A 17,427-nucleotide genomic window follows, 5' to 3' on the forward strand; every position below is an offset into this window, starting at 1 on the left:
ATATATATATATATATATATATATATATATCATGTAATGTAAAATAACGAAGCGCGAAACACAACGATAACGATCGCCGGTGCACGTCGCGACCGCAGCCTACACATGACGGCGCCACCTGGTGGCACGAGACACGCACCTTCGAGTTCCTTCTGCAGCGCCTGCACCTGACTGCCGTCTCCGCTGCCACCGGGGGGCGCTAGCGTTGCCGCCAGGGAGCACTGCTGCTGCTGCTGCTGCTGCTGCATCGCGTCTGCTGCGGCCGCCTCTGCCGCGTCTGTTTCCCCGTAGATGGCACCGTAGAACAGTCGCTGGAACGTGAGCTCTGCCTTCGCCGACTCGCCGTTGCCTAGCAACCCCCCGCCGCCGGCGTCCGCGTCGCCCCGTGCCTCCGCCGCCGCCGCCGCCTCGTGCGGCGCCCCCTGGTAGTCAAGCACGTGCGCCTGGGGCCACTCGGCGACGCTCGCCTCGCCAGAGGGCGCCGCTGGCAGCAGGCTCGCGACGCTGGGCAGCCGGTAGGTGGCGCCGGCGGCGTCGTCGAGGGCCGCCGCCGCGGGTCGCGGGGTCGTCTCCATGGCGACGGCCGGCGACGTGTCCATGGGCAGCGCCGGCGGCTTGTCCAGCTGGTAGGTGGCGCCGACGGCAGCCGACGACGCGTCCATGTGCTCGACCGGCGCCACCTGGTGCTGCACAGGCACCACCTGGTGGGTCGAGCTCTGCTGCTGCGGCAGCAGCTGTGTCTCGTGCGCGGCGAACTGCGGCAGCTCACCAGGGGGCGCCGCCATCGCCGCGGCCGTTGTCGTCGTGGCGACGCCCTCCATGGCGGCCGACAGTGGCTCCATCTTTACGGCCGACGGTGGCGCCATCGTGGTGGCCGACAGTGGCGCCATCGCGGAGGCAGACAGTGGCGCCATCGCACTGCCGCCTCCGCCCAGTGACTGTATGGCTGAGTCTCCCATGAGCATGCCGACGAAGTCAGAGGGCGCCACCGTCGTCGCCGTCGTCGCCGCCGCCAGGGGCAGGTCAGCGTGCGTCTGTGGAGGCGGCGGCGGCTGGCGCTGCAGCGGAGAGACGACGGTCACGTTGACGGCGAACGGTGATTGTCCCTCGCTGATCTGGAATCGCCGGTTGATCTCGAGCGTGGCTGAAAGGAAGCGAAGAGACAATCAGATATCGCAGCAGCAAGAAGGAAAACAAGGAGGAGGGGGAGGAGGTGAAGGAGGAGGAGGATGAGGAGGGAGCCAGGAGAAGAACGGAGACTGGCCCTTGCTGATCTGGAATCGCCGGTTGATCTCTAGCGCGGCTGAAAGGAAGCGGAGATACAATCAGATATCACAGCAGGAGTAAGGAGGAAGGGAGAGACAAGGAGGTGATGAGTCAAGAAGAAAGAAAAAGAGAGAGGTGACGGAGAGAATCAGATATCGAAGCAGCAGTCGATACGTAGAAAAAATGAAAAGAAGGAAAATATAAGGAAGATGAAAAAGAAGGTGGCAGAGTTACGAGAAATCTTGGCACGATTCGACTCATTGAGAAGAAAGAAGAAGAAGAAGAGGGAGGAGACGGAGACAATCAGATAGCACGGCAGCAGTCGATGCATCGAGAAGGAAAGGAAGAAGAGGAAGGGAGAGGTGAAAGGGAGTTACAAGCAATCGTGGCAGGAATTAAAGCATCGAGAGAAGGTAGAAGGAAGGGAGATGTGAAAGGAGTTACAAGCAATCATGGCAGGAATTAAAGCATTGAGAGAAGGTAGAAGAAGGAAGGGAGAGGTGAAAGGAGTTACAAGCAATCATGGCAGGAATTAAAGCATCGAGAGAAGGTAGAAGAAGGAAGGGAGATGTGGCTTGTAACTCCTTTTTCTACCTTCTCTCATGCTTTAATTCCTGCCATGATTGGAAGAAAGGGAGAGGTGAAAGGAGTTACAAGCAATTGTGGCAGGAATTAAAGCATGGAGAGAAGGTAGAGGAAGAAAGGGAGATGTGAAAGAAGTTACAAGCAATCGTGGCAGGAATTAAAGCATTGAAAGAAGGTAGAAGAATGAAGATAGATGTGAAAGGAGTTACAAGCAATCGTGGCAGGAATTAAAGCATTGAGAGAAGGTAGAAGGAAGGGAGATGTGAAAGGAGTTACAAGCAATTATGGCAGGAATTAAAGCATGGAGGGAAAGTAGAAGATGGGAAAGCGTGCACGCATGCACACTGAATCACAGGTGCCTGTCTGTATTATCTCTTGCCGTGTGTTGAGCACGCTCACACCACAACATTCCCGATGAAGGACAGGGAGTCAACACACCGAGAAGGTAGAAGAAGAGGGAGGAGAAGGAAGAAGGAAGCTTGCGAGCGCTCACCCCTCGACATTCCCGATGAAGGAGAGGGAGGTAACACACCGAGAAGGTAGAAGAAGAGGGAGGAGAAGGAAGAAGGAAGCTTGCGAGCGCTCACCCCTTGACATTCCTGATGAGAGGTTTGTAGTGACGTCCACCAGCAACGGATCAGGTTTCACTTCCTTTGGCTCTGAAAAAGCAATAAGGTCCTTGTAGCAGGAGGGAACACGTGCCTCGGAGATACTCACTCGGTCATTAGCAGGGTTTCTTGTACCCAGGAGGCACAGTGGCGCACCGCCGTTGTCAAATTTAACATCGCTGTTGTGAAAATTTTCCTGTATTTACTGATAAGTATATCCTGTATCTATGTACCTATAAGTATATCAATACATCCTTTTTTGTTTTTTTCCCCAAACTGGCCATTACCTCCTTTGTCTAATTTTCCCTCAGAAGAAACCCTGATTAGGTGAAATATTAAAGAGAAACATACTGGGTTGGTAGGTGAAGTAAGAAAGAGATACTCGCTTGGGCAGTAGGTGTAATATCAAAGAGAAACATACTGTATTACTGGGTTGATAGGTGAAGTAAGAAAGAGATACTCGCTTGGGCAGTAGGTGTAATATCAAAGAGAAACATACTGTATTACTGGGTTGATAGGTGAAGTAAGAAAGAGATACTCGCTTGGGCAGTAGGTGTAATATTAAAGAGAAAATTTCCAGATTGGTACAAAAAGTGATAGATAGATACTCACCCGGTTCATAATAAATTGTCATATTCATTTTTAATTTGTCATAAATTGTAACTAACTCAATCGCTAAGTGGAACGATAAAGAGCAACTCAGTGGATCAGTAGGTTAAGTGATAAAGGTAGAGTAACATACTCGGTCTTTAAGTAAAACAATAAAGATAACATATTCTTATATGCTGCGTTTACACTATCGATTTTTGTCAGCAAATCGTACCGATTTCAAGTGCATTCAAACACAATCGGCTGAAATTCGATTGTCTTGGAGTCGGAGTCGGGCCGAGTTGGTTCTATTTCTCCAACTCGGCGACTTGACTCCGACTGGGACTCCAACACAATCGAATTTCAGCCGATTGTGTTGGAATGCACTTGAAATCGGTACGATTTGCTGACAAAAATCGATTATAGTGTAAACGCAGCATTATCTGTAGGTGAAACAATAACTTGTAACATACTCAGTCAATAACCAAAACAATAAAAAGTAACATACTCGGTCAATAAACAAAACAATATTTAAACTAACTCAAATCTCAACACAGTTCTAACTCACTCGGTCTGTAAGTGATAAATAGATACTCACTCAGTCAACAAGTAAAACAATAAGTTCGAACTCACTCGGTATATAGGTGAAGGGTTGGAGGTCACCGCAACGATCCACACACCGCACCGATACAAACAACTCCACCGGTTCCGTGATATCCACGTCCTTGTACGGAGGAATCGCACAGATCAGGTGAGTCTGCACGACAACGAAGACGAAAGCGTTACGCGTTACCGTGACGACGTGCACGAGAATTATTGAGTAGGATAATAATAATAATAATAATAGCGTTCGCTTTTATCAAAGAACGAGTTTCGGCAAAAGTAATCTTTCGGCTAGCAAATTTTTATCTTATTCTTATCGAGTTCACGTCTCGTTACATTCCTGCTTCGCGAGTCAGATTAGAGTTATTATTATTTTTATTATTTCATTATTTTTATCGTTATTATTATCGCATTCTTATCGATTATCACGATTATTGTTGCCGGTATTGCAATAAAACGGAGATTTCGCGAAAACAAATTGTGGACCCATCGTTTCGCTACTCACTCACAGTTTGAAAGTACTCTTTCTCGATGGCCGCTTCAGCCTGCCAAATATCCTCGCCATCTGTAACGTAACGAAGATCAACAATCAGCAACCGACGATGCTATTTTTCTATTAGGCCACAATTCAAAAAATCTTCGTTTGCCCTCACCCGACCCAGGCTAAAAAGTTTGGGTAGGTAGGTAGGCTTTTTTTGAGGGGGGTGTTTTTACAAATTCAGCATGGTGTCTACATGCTCGGGTGTTTGTACAAAAAAAAAAGATCAATACATTTTTTTGAGTCGGCCCCTTTTTGGTGGGTCGGTCGGGTGAGGGCAAACAAACAATATTTTTATTATGGCCTAACCTAATAAGTTTGCTAATTGCCAACTGTGTCGCTCAAAAACAACATCGTAGAAACGCTCGGGAACATTTCTCGAGGGTCGCCATTTCGCAATTAAATAATATAGACGCTTAATAAATCTATTATAGTAAAATATCATTTTAGTTATTAAATAATATATATAGACGCTTTTTCCCGCTTGATAAATCGACTCGGAAGTCCAAGAGAGTAAATTCAAGCTAATTAGATTAACTAGCGATGGTAATTATGCACATATCATCGCGCGCAACGGACTTAATCATTTGATTGGAATACGCGATCAAATCAAATCGAATCGAAGCTTGATCGATCCGGAACGTGTGGGAACCGTAACCTCAACGGATGCAATTTTGAATTAAAATAATATAAATGCGTAATAAAAATATTAATATAATGAAACATTATTTTAGTTATGAAATAATATATATAGATGCTTTTTTCTGCTTAATAAATCGACTCGGAAGACCAAGCCGATTCAAACTTTTTGTCCTCGATCATTCCAGAATGCGAAATTTCTCGACGAACGCGGAAACTATTTTCGGCACGACCAATTGACTGGGAAGTACTAGACTAAAGGACTAAGTCTTTTACTACGTCTAAAAGACCGATGGTAATTATGCATCTAACGACTAAATGTCACGCGCAACGAACTTAATCGATTGGAACGTGCTTAAAATCAAATCAAATAGAAGTGACATGCTCGCTCAATCGTTCCGGAAGACGTGAAGGAACCGAACCGTACACGTGTCCTTCTCGATGAAGACGATATGTGTTCCTTTGAGGAAGTTCTTTCCGATGATGAAGAGGTCGTGACCTCCCTCTGGTGGAGACTCCGTGAGAGACATCCTGCAGATCTCTGGCTGGCCAGGAGGTTGCGCTGCGCAGAAAACACAACCGTCTCGTCAACGTTTTCCCCGCGAAAAGTCTCGGCAGGGGAAAAATTGGGAAAAAATCGATTTCACACGAATTTATCACTCATGTATTAATCATATGAAGTTAGCAAATTTAGGTGAATTAATCACATTAGTAGCTACGTAATATATGTATATAATATAATATAATAATGTATAAAGTGATTTAATGTTATTTGTTGCATATATAGTTAATAAACAACATAAATATAACACAGCAAATATAACATATGATATGATGTGATACGATATATGAAATAAGATATTATATTATATTACATTATATGATATGATATGATGCAAAACAAGCGAAAGTGCAAGTATACATATATATATATATATATGTATATATTTGCATGCTATAATTGTGGCGTATATATACGCAGGTTTCTTATATAAAGACCCACAATGCGCGGCACCACCGTGATGTCAAATTTTAACGATCGGCCTGTTGGTAAAATGTTCCTATATTTACTGACAAGTATATGCTGCTATCTTATGATATCATAAGTTATATCATACATCCTGTAATTTGAATCCATCATGCGCGTTTTTTTCCCCAAACTGGCCATTACCCCTGTTTGCTCTCATTTTTCCCTTCAGAGAAACGCCTGCATACGTGTACTGTAACATATACGTAGTGTTGTAATCGTTGTAATTTCCGTAATCGATCTTCTGTTGGCCCCAAGTAACCGTTGTTTCGTTACAATCGGTTACTCGGGTGTTTGTAATGTCTGCGTGTGTGTAATTCGTGTGCATGTATGTGCTTGTTTAGCCCTGTTTACTGTTTGTTTTGCACTGTTTACTACTGTGTGTATAATACATGTATGTTAATAAAGGATAACTTGTATAGTAGTGATGATATCTCTGATTCTCATCACTTTTCCAAGTTTTACATTTATTTCGATTTTTTATTTATTTTTCGATGAAATCGATTATGGAGTTTGATACCCAAGCGCTTGGTTCAAGCCACTGTTCAAATGATGATCGATTATAGTCGATAATCGTGACATCACTACATATACGTATATGTATATATGTATGCATGTATGTATACACGCATGCACGCACACATATATATATATATATAATGTCAAGCATAACTAGCCGCGCGTGTTTGCCGACCGGCGGCACCACCTACTGCATAGTATTGGCATGGAGGCGGTCTGTAGTGTGTAGCTGGACCCGTCCTGCCTGGGCAGCGTCACGCGGAAGATCAAACGAGCCTTCGTAGACTTCTTACGCGACCGCGCGACGCCCAGACGATGCTCGACGTCCGCGTTACGCAGTTTCAGGATTCCGACGCAGTCCAATCTGGAAACGGAAAGTCGCAGAGTGAGGACGGAATCGGAAATGGAAAGTCACGGAGTGAGGATGGAATCGGAGATAACGCGCGACGCCTAGACGATGTTCCACATCTGCGTTACGCAGTTTCAGGATTCCGGCGCAGTCAAATCTGGCATGGAAAGTCACGGAGTGAGGACGGAATCGGAAATGAAATGTCGTGAAGTGGGTACAGAAACGGAAATGAAACAGGAATGGATATTTGCCAGCTTTTAGGATTCTGAAGCAGTCCAATCTGGAATGGAAAGTCGTGGAGTGAGGATGGAATTAGAAACGGAACCGGAATAATGGAAATTCAGAGCTGGTATTCAGGATTCTGATAAAAATGGAAAGTCACAGAGTGATGCCGGAATCGCAAGAAAAGTAATGGAGTTGGACGACATTGGAACCGGAATGATGGCTCAAAGCAGACAGGGGGACGTAGGGGGCACTGCAGTTCCAAACAGTGAATGTAGGAGGCAACACACAATGCAGTCATGCTGGCACTAGTCTTAACTAGTTCAGCCCTGGTAGAAATTAACTTTTGAATACGGGAGTCCAACAGACTCCCTACCCTCAAAAAGAGGAAGTCCACAGCAAAATGAGGGAGTCCGCAGTCTGAGGTTCAAAATTAAAGATATTAACAATAACGCATGTGCTTATTTTTAAGATTCATGCGGTTGCACGTCTGCCAAATTTTCTTTGGACATATAGCTGAAAAATATGGTAATTCCGCGAGGCCGTGCTCTGGAATGAACTAGATAGTATGGCAGAATTTTCAGGGAGTCACACGGACTCCTGCATATGTCAAATCAGGGAGTCCAACAGTAAATCAGGGCATTAATTTCGCACCCTGCTAGTGGATGCCAGGAGCACCAATAGTCTTAACTAACACACGTAGGGGGCGACGTGTTGGCACTACAGTTTTAACTATCGTTGCACTACATAGTAGATATGTGGATGCCTAGGTCTTAATTACTACACATAGGGAGCAGCTCCATCTCAACTACCACACGTAGGGGGCGCCACTGCGACTCACACTGCGGTCATGTTCGACTCGAGCGACAACTAATACACATAGGGGGCGCTACTGCGAATTAGACGGCTGTCATGTTGGAACATTGGATTTGATGACAATTAATGCACATAGGGGGCGCCTACGTCTTAATTACTACACATAGGGGGCAGCTATGACAATGACAGCTAGTACAATTGATTTGATGACAATGAATGCACATAGGGGAGGGGGGGGCGCCTCTATCTCAACTATAACACACATAGGGGGCGCCACTGCGACTCACACGGCGGTCATGTTCGACTCGGGCGACAGCTCCAACTCTATGATGTGGGTTCCTTCCTGCTGCCGCTTCTCGCAGGGGCACGAGTTCTTTCCCTGCACCTCGCACGCCTGGTAGTAGCCGTGCGGTCGCACCTTCGCTGCGTCCGATCCCACGAACACCTGAAGCTTGGCCGGCTTGGAGTAACCGAATAGCTAGAGAGAGAGAGAGAGATTACATGGTGGTGTTCAGAGGAAGGAGGAGGAGGAGGAGGGAGGAGGTGGAGGAGGGAGGAGAGAGGAGAGAGGAGGGAGGAGGTGGAGGAGGGAGGAGAGAGGAGGAGAAAGAAGAAGAGAGGGAAGAAGATCAGGACAGTAATATCAATAAGAAGGCGAAGAAGAAGATGATGATGAAAATGATGATGATGGTGATGATGATGGTGATGATGATGGTGATGATGGTGATGAGGATGAAGATGAGGAAGAAAGAAGAAGCAGAATTATAAGAAGAAGAAGAAGAAGAAGAAGATGACGATGATGATGATGAGGATGAAGAAGAAGCAGAAGAACAAGAAGAAGACCCACCTTGACGGCAGGGTGTCCCTTCTGCGCACGATCCTTCACGGCCCCGCGGCTTCCCTCAGTTAGATAGCGGGCGCGGTGGTTCGACTCCGGCTGAGCTGTGATCTTTAATTCCACGTCTCCGCACCGACTGGGAAGCTGCGTGGTGAGCGGCGGTTCGTGGCTGCTGCTGCTGCGAGCGGGACGAATAAAGTCATTTATTATTGTTATTGATGTTATTGTTGTTACTAATGCAATTATTATTATTATTATTACTATTATTGTTGTTTTTATTATCATTATTATTTATTATTATTATTCATTAGTATTCTATTATTATCATTGATTATTAATATGTACATTAATTATTTTGTATTCTATATTATATTATTATTTATTATTCATTCTTTTATTATCATTATTATTATATATTATGCATTGATTACTATTATTATTATTATTATTCCATTATCATTATTTATTAGTTATCATTATGTTATTATTATTATTATATGCATTATTATTAATGCGATTATTATTAACTATTTATTATTATTGAATTATCATTAGTGAGATCAATTATTATTACAGTATTATTATATTATCATTTTATTGACTTATTATTATTCTTTATTATTACAATTATTATTATTTATTATAATCATTATGATATTAACATTATTATATTATATTATTACATTATTATTAGTCAATTATGTATGTACTATTTATTATGTATTGATTATCGATTATTATTATCATTATTATTACTATTAGTATTATTATTTATCATTATTATTACTATGATTATTATTATTATCATTATTAAATTACTATTAATTCTTAATTATTGATCATTATTATATTATTATTATATTATATCATTATTATTATTATTATTATTAAGTATTATATCATTATTATTACTATTATTGTTGTTATTATTACTATGATTGTTGTTATTATTACTATTACGATTATTTTTTTTATCGTTATTATTATCTTCCTACTTCCTCTATGTTAACTTCTCCGGCCCTCCTATCCTTCACACACGCCCGCCCCGCAACCGCCTCTCTCCTTACAGGCACGCTTACACCGCCGCCTGACCCCTGCCTCCTACAGTACCGCCCCGGGACCCAGCCGCATCCTACCGTTCTCGCCTCCCACCTTCCCCATCCGGCCGCCAGACCAGTCTCCTCCGCCCCTCCCACCCCATACTCACCGTAGCGCTTGCCCGCCCTCGCTGCTCCTCCTCTCTCGCCGGCATCCGGCGTCTTCTCCTTCTCCTCCTCCTCCTTCTCTCTTCCTCCCTCCTGGCCAAACTTCTGGAAGACGAACTGGGTCGTCGGAGGACGGGCCGAGTCGGCGTTGAACGGCAGGCGGACTCCCGCTCCCCTCCTCCCCTCCTCATCCTCCCCCTCACTCATTCGTGCCCGCCACCTCCGTTGCCGCGTCTTTCCTCGAGAGTGGGTGAGCTTCGGACTAGGAGTCTTGCAGGGCCTTTGCGCTGGCTGCTGGCCTTAGCGTGCCGCGTGCTAATCGTTGCTAGGCGCGCCCGCCCACCACCGTCCGTCGACCCGCGACTATGCGCCCGTCCCGCTCACAGTCCACGTTTCCCTGGCAGCTGCACGAGAGATGAGAAGAGGTGAGAGGTGAGAGAGGTGAGAATGAGTAGAGGTGAGAGAGGGTGATGAGAGGCAGAGAGGTGAAAGATGTGAGATGGAGTAGAAGATTCGTACGGCAGCAATAGTAAGCAGCAGAGTACTACAGGCCGTAGCAGTACGCAGTAGCAGTTACAAGCATAAGGGCAGCAGCAAGGCAACAGTCAGCAGCAGCAGCAGTAGGTAGGCAGCGCAGCAGTAGCCGAGCACCAGGCAGTAGTACTGAGAAGCAGTAGCAGTACAGCAGCAACAGCAGTCAACAGCAGCATCCGCACACCATCAGCAGTAGCAGCAGTAGCCAGCAAGCTTGCAAGATACAGTAGGCAGTCAACGTTATTACATAAAGGCAGCAGAGAATTACATACACTTAGGGATATAGATTAAAAGATTACACCACTAACGCAATACACTAATTATGCATAAATTACACACCACAGACAGTTATACTACTTTGCGCGAAAGATTCGTTAAACTTATATTACTTACAGATACAGATTTGCAAGAGGAAATTTTGTCCATCAGAGTTTTATGATAACGTTACAACCCCCTCGTCGTAAACCACTCGGTGCAACACAAAAAAACTTGACGGCTATAAAAGTTCATAAACCACTCGCCGCGACAGACATTAAACTTCGGTTGCTTCCGTGTATGTGGCGAAGGACCATGATTCGCAAAGCCACAAGGCCACAATTAAAATAATCTTTGTTGCCGCCCAAACCCAGGCTGAAAAGTTTGGGTAGGTAGGTAGGACCTTCATTTTTTTTGGGGGGGTCTTTTTACAAATTCATCATGGCGCTACATGCTCGTGTGCTTGGTGGAGATACCTTTTATGTTGAATGTTTTGTTTTGCTGGTGGCGGCAATATTAATGTAATTGCCTATCAGATTTATATAATGTACAGTGATAGCAATTGAACTAAAAAAAAAAGTAAAATAAAGTAAAGATAAATAAAACCAATTGGAGTTCGTCCGGCGCTTTTGCGGTGGTTGGGATGAAGGGCAAACATACAATACCTTTTTATTATGGCCTAAAGCTTACGTGTTTGGACAATATTGATTTTTACATACTCGGCACAAGACGCCCGTTTACGTTGTAACCTCCATGGTCAATTTATTCAGTTTATTAATTGGATATACTAACTGAGCACGCATGCATGTTATGTTATGTTACGTAACGGTTTATAAATTACCTCTTAGCACAGTTATGTTATTATAATAAATCGTTTACCAGCTAACAGGTTATATTATATACTAACAGGCACTTATTGAATGTTATTATAACAACACCGTAATGGTTTATTATAAAATTACTACTGACTACTAATATTTTATTATAATAGCTGTTACGCGACTAAGCAGGTTATTATTATATACTACAGGCACTATTATGTTATTATAATATAACCAATGTTAGTTAATACTACTACGCACTAATATGTTTATATAAAACGTGTTACGCACTACAGGTTATATTATATACTACAGGGCACTATTAGTTATTAATATAACACCAATGGTTTATATTATTATACTTACTACACTAATATGTTATTATAATAACTGTTACCACTAACCAGGTTATTATGTATATAACACAGGCCCTATTATGTTATTAAATAACACCAATGTTAGTTATTATTACTAATCACATAATATGTTATATAATAACTATTACGGGCAACTAACAGGTTATTATTATATACTACCAGCACATCATGTTATTATAATAACAGCCATGTTTATTCATTAATACTACTACGCACTAATATGTTATTTAGAATAACTGTTACCACTAACAGTTATTAATTATATACCTACAGGCAACTATTATGTCATAATACAACACCTGTAAATGGTTTATTATTATTACTACTACACAAAATAACATGTATTGATAATAACAACTAATGGTTAATTATATTATTATTATTATTAATTATTATATTAATTATTAATATTAATTTATTATTATTATCCAAATGGATCATCGCAATTATTATTTATTATTTATTATTATTATTATTATTATTGATTTATTAATTATTCTGTATTGATTATCATCATAATTCCTAGCACTGCGTAAATTTTTACAATAACATATTATAATCAAGTTACTACTAGCACCCACACCTTCAGTATGGCCGCGGCGATTACGAGCGGATAAATACCTTCGACGTGATTGGTTCCTGATCCGAGTGGCTCTCGTCTTCGGCGGCCGGCCGTCGCTAGCCGCGTCGTCGTCGCGGTCGGAGTCGACACGAGTCGCGCGGGCGGCCATCTCGTGGTGTCGAGGCCGACGACATAAGGCTGTCGTCCAGCGCGTGGTCCGTCCGCCGCAACATCGCGTCGCTCTGTCTATCTGTCTCGCGCAAGCGTTCACCTGAGGAGGAATGCAGGAGTGAGCGAGCGGTCGGCTGATATCTACGGCAGTGGTGTGCGTGTGGTGTGTGTGTGTGTGTATTGTGTCTGTAGTGTGTGTGTGTGTGTGTGTGTGTGGTGTTGTCTTGTGTGTGTGTGTATGTGTGTGTGCGTGTGTGGTGTGTGTGTGTGTGTGTGTGTGTGTGTGTGTGTGTGTGTGTGTGTCGGTGTGTTGTGTCGTGGCTGCGTGAGCTGCTCCCTCTTTCTCTCTCTCTCTCTCTCATGCTCTCTCTCTCAAGGGTCTCTCTCATCTCTCTCTCGTCTCTCCTTTCCTCGTCCCTTTTCTCTCTCTCTCCCATCGCGTCTCAGCTCCTCTCCTCTCTCTCTCTCTCCCTCTCTCCTCCTCGCTCTCCTCTCTCTGCTCTCCTCTCTCTCGTCTTCCAGTTCGCGGCTTCGAGTCGCGAGGCTCTCTCTCTCTCTCCTCTCTCTTCTCCTCCTCTCACTCTCTCTGTCCCTCCCGCTTCTCCCTCTCTCGTCTCTCGGCTCTCTCTCCTCTCCTCGCTCTCTCTCTCTCTCTCTCGCTCTAAATAAGATTTCAGGGAGTCAGCACGGACTCCCGCATAAGTCAAAATCAGGATGTCCGAGCGGTAATCAGGGAGTATTGGACTCCGAATTCGCGATAATTTTGCACCCTGTAACATTTAATACTATTAATATATTATCGTTATGCTATAAGACAATTTTAATAGGCCAAACTCATCTGTTCTCCCTCTCCTTTCTCGCCCGAAAAATTTTGCCGAACCTACCAACTCTGTCGTTACCCGGCGGCGGCCTTAACTGGGTTTACAAAACGCACCTGACTTGTGTCGGCGAATTGTCGAGTTTGGAGCAATTTCTCATTTTTGGCAAAAATAGAAAATGTTCTATATCTCCCAAACTAGTTGGCGTCGGTTGTCATGCGATCGTTGGTTTACGGCAGCGTTTGGAACTCCAGTTCGCGACAATTCCCGCCAACCCAAAGTCGGGTAGTGTAAACCCAGCTTTACACACACTCGGGTTTACTTTTGCGTACATCTAACAATCGGGACGATTACAAAGGCACACAGGCTCACTCACACTAGCAGCCATGTTGCACATAACAACACGCGACAGGCAACATCAAGGACGACAACATATCTGATCCCACCGACAACAAGAAAGATTGCCACCGGATACAATCGAATAAGAACTGGTTAACACAGGGGCGAGGGAACTCCTATTGTCCACGACAAGCGTTCTGCACTATCCCGCAGCCGAAAACACGCACTTAGACGTTGTACTTAGCACATACGATAAAGTGAACAGTAGCTGCTATAGTATTTCATTGGTGGCTTAAAAATAACTTTTGTGGTTCTAGCCTTGGCTCAAAACTTTAAAACATCCAGAGGGGGCCCTGCGTTTGTCCACGACAACCTTGCTGCATTATTCCGCAGTTGTAGCAATGTCGTAGAGATATATGGAGGTCTCACTAAACATCGGCACACGTCTGCCGTCGACATCATCATCAAAGTAGATGGGTGGGACAGTAATGGCACGTTACAAGTACTGACAAACCGAACTGCGGGTGGCAAGAATGGTTCATTATTGGAAGAAGACTGTAAGAATAGAAAGGAAGAATTGTTCATTATTGGAAGAAGACTGTAAGAAATAGAAAGGGAAGAATTGTTCATGATTGGAAGAAAAACCGGGAAGAATAGAAAGGAAGAATTGTTCATTATGGAAGAAAACCGTAAGAATAGAAGGAAGAAATTTCATTATTGGGCAAGAAGACTGTAAGAAAAGAAAAGGAAGAATATGTTCATTATTGGAAGAAGACTGTAAGAATAGAAAGGAAGAATTGTTCATTATTGGAAGAAAACTGTAAGAATAGAAAGGAAGAATTTGTTTCATGATGAAGAACAGCCGGAGAATAGAAAGGAAGAATTGTTCATTATTGGAAGAAAAACCGTAAGAATAGAAAGGAAGAATTGTTTCATTATTGCGATAGGAGACCATAAAGAATAGAAAGGAAGAATTGTTCATTATTGGAAGAAGACTGTAAGAATAGAAAGGAAGAATTGTTCATTATTGGAAGAAAACCGTAAGAATAGAAAGGAAGAATTGTTCATTATTGGAAGGAGACCATAAGAATAGTAAGGAAGAACTGTTATTATTGGAGGAGAACCATTAACTGTGTCTCATTCAAACTTGTACCACTGAACAATTAGATGCCTGTAATCACACCGATACGGTAGTGTCGTTCATTGATTGCATAAAATAAATAGCTTAAAAATAAAAAAAACTAGTTTTACTCATTTTATAATGCACGAAAAAATATAATTTTATAGCAAAACACAAAAGTGTGACAATAACACGTTTACGAGCGGCACCTTTGCTCAGGGTACGACGAGCGCCGCGAACGTAGCACAAACTTCCGTTGCTCTAGTTAGAATTGCGCTAAATAGGGCTTACCCAATCGGTGACCCAGGACTGAATCTTACACTGCATAGGCCCCCCCCCCCCCCCCCCGCCCCCCCGCCCCCCCCTATGTACACTTGCAACCTCAGCTTTAGTCAGTTAACTCACAAGTTATTAGGTCTCATTCCACGTCCACTCTCGATCTCCGGTTCAATCGTCTTGATGTGAAGTTGAACAGTAATCGGAGCCTAAACGATGGATGCCCTCCTGTCAATAACAACAGTACGAGTTTCCATGACGACGATGCACAGACATAAGTGAGGGCAGCGTTCGGGAGTAAGGAAGTATTTAGCTACAAGAAATTGGTAAGTACTTTTTTCTCACATACACCACTTTCTCCGCTCTTCGTCGTCTCTCTTCTCGCAATCTTTCTGCTCTCTCCACCTCTCTCTCTCTCTCTCTCCTGTCTTCTCTATTGTCTCTCTCTCTGCTCTCTGTTGTCTTATACTCGTCCTCTCTCTCTCTCTCTCTGTTTGACTTTCTCTCAGTCTGTGTGTGTGTGTGCGTTTCTTCCTCTTTCTCTCAGTCTCTCTCTCTGTTGTGTGTGTTTCTTCCTACATATCTCTCAGTCTCCTCTCTCTCGTGTGTGTAGTGTGCGTGCTGCGTGTGCTGGTGCGTGTGCAGCGCATGGTGCGTGCGTGCGCGCGTGTGTGTGTGTGTGTCTCATCTTCTCTCTTGCCTCTGACTCTCCCCTAAACGTCTCTGCTAGTCTCCCGCTTTCTCCCTGTGTTTCATTAGCCAACTTCTCTCTCTCTCCTCGCATCGGCTCTGCTCAGCTGCTCTTTTCTAGAAGCAGGCTTTCAGATTTGAAAAGTACAATGAGGACTACTAATGACTCCCCTTAGAACACCATAGGGGGACTTTTCACGGCTCCATAATCACAACACACCCTAAGAGGCATGATGGAGACTTTATTAAAAAATCACAGCCCTTAAAGAGGCATGATGTGAACTCACTAAAAAATCACACCCTTAAAAGTTCCTGCATTCTTAAAGGTCTGCCATACGACGAAGGGCGCAGGCTCAATTTAAGGTTTTGTTTTGGGGTTGTCCGGAGGACAACCACGATACCGCAAAAGGGTTGTCCCTCAAGTAGTTTTGTTGTCCGGAATTATTTAAACATGTGCGGCATGCCGCTCTGCTCACGTGATGCTCAAGTGCGAAAGCAAAAAGGCCTAACAAATGTACATTGTACGTATTGCAGTGACAGGCAGACAGGCCATTGATCGGCATTCGTTCAGCTCATTATTAGAAGATAATAAAATATTGTAATGTGTAAATGATGGGCTGGGATCAATGACGTATAATAATAGTAATTAAAAAGTTGCATAATTTATTTCATAACAGTAGCATTAATGTACACTACTAAGCTTAATTACTAACATTACTACACTAGGCTGCGTTCACACACAAAGAAAAACCGCGCCTGCCAGATCCGCGCAATAGGGCGGAAGATAATAGTGAGAATAATTGTGTCGTTGTCACACAGGCGAATACTCGCTAATACGCCGCCCGCGGGTTTCAAATATCACCCCACCGGTGGCAAATAAGCGCGCGTGATTCCAAATTAGTGCAGTCGGAAGTGTTGTCTTTATTTGAGCGCGATTTATTGAGCTAATTCTCACATCTTTAAAAAGCTCAGTTTTTCGAAGCGGGCTGCAAAAAAACCGGGTTTGGGCAGGCCCCGCTAATAGTCGCGCCAAGTGTGAACGCACCTACTTGTCAAGTCACAGATCGAGCAAAAAATTGAAAATAACACGATAACATTGATGTTGTAAACAACGTGTACAATGGTATACTTTGTAGCAAGCAAGCCAAGACAAATGCGTCTAGAGCATGTACGTTTGCAGCGTATTGTGCAACCCTGGCCAGTATGTAAAATAAAGCGCGCGCATTCTGACATATACACTATTTATAGAGTTGGACACCGAACAACCACGAAAGCAATTGTAGTTGGCCGAGAGAAAATCCAGTCCGCAGCGACGGACCGGACGACTGTTAAAATTGAGCCCATCGAAGGTGAATGAAAGTTGCATTCTCATTGCATAACTGAAACTAAGTTGGGCAGAAAGATACGGCCACGTCCAGTCAGGGCTTACGGCGATCCATTTGCCCACATTGCGACAACTCTATGGACAGGGAAAACTAAGCCATCAAAGGCCCACGCGTGCGCGGCGGCTCTTTGATGTACACGACGATGCGATACACAGACTTTTGTGCGCGATTCAACTCGACTTTATGCAGGCGATATGGCAACCGCACCATGCACAATTTTATGGTGCGCGGTGGAGCGCGAGCGGCGATCAGCGCCCCTTAAAAAATGAAAGGGCC

General features: G+C 43.9%; 1 protein-coding gene and 1 long non-coding RNA gene across 2 annotated transcripts in view; one reads left to right on the top strand and one right to left on the bottom strand.

Moving 5' to 3' along the window:
- Window positions 1-307, top strand: part of LOC106819122 — a 5,974-nt gene extending 5,667 nt beyond the window's left edge. The window contains exon 3 of the long non-coding RNA XR_001395347.1: window positions 292-307. This is a non-coding gene — a long non-coding RNA (uncharacterized LOC106819122). The remainder of the gene's footprint in view (window positions 1-291) is intronic.
- A 42-nt stretch (window positions 308-349) lies between these two features.
- LOC106819121 (nuclear factor of activated T-cells 5-like) lies at window positions 350-10,010 on the bottom strand. Its single transcript, XM_014823784.1, has 11 exons — window positions 9,751-10,010; window positions 8,608-8,776; window positions 8,048-8,238; window positions 6,565-6,737; window positions 5,255-5,389; window positions 4,160-4,215; window positions 3,681-3,804; window positions 2,439-2,510; window positions 849-1,144; window positions 454-686; window positions 350-422 (listed from the first exon to the last, which is right to left on the bottom strand). The coding sequence occupies exons 1-11, from the start codon at window positions 10,008-10,010 to the stop codon at window positions 350-352; spliced, it is 1,782 nt and encodes a 593-aa protein (XP_014679270.1).
- Between the last annotated feature and the right edge of the window lie 7,417 nt (window positions 10,011-17,427).

This window comes from Priapulus caudatus, unplaced genomic scaffold (genome assembly GCF_000485595.1).
Source record: "Priapulus caudatus unplaced genomic scaffold, Priapulus_caudatus-5.0.1 Scaffold2869, whole genome shotgun sequence".
NCBI lineage: Eukaryota > Metazoa > Priapulida > Priapulimorpha > Priapulimorphida > Priapulidae > Priapulus > Priapulus caudatus.

Excerpts from the sequence above, each read along its gene's own strand:
- LOC106819121 (XM_014823784.1), bottom strand. The coding sequence starts at position 10,010 with ATGAGTGAGGGGGAGGATGAGGAGGGGAGGAGGGGAGCGGGAGTCCGC. Across the intron at positions 6,738-8,047 it reads GAGTCGAACATGACCGCCGT|ATTGGACTGCGTCGGAATCC; the intron begins GTGAGTCGCAGT and ends TTCCGTTTCCAG. Across the intron at positions 5,390-6,564 it reads CTCCATGCCAATACTATGCA|CGCAACCTCCTGGCCAGCCA; the intron begins GTAGGTGGTGCC and ends TTTTCTGCGCAG.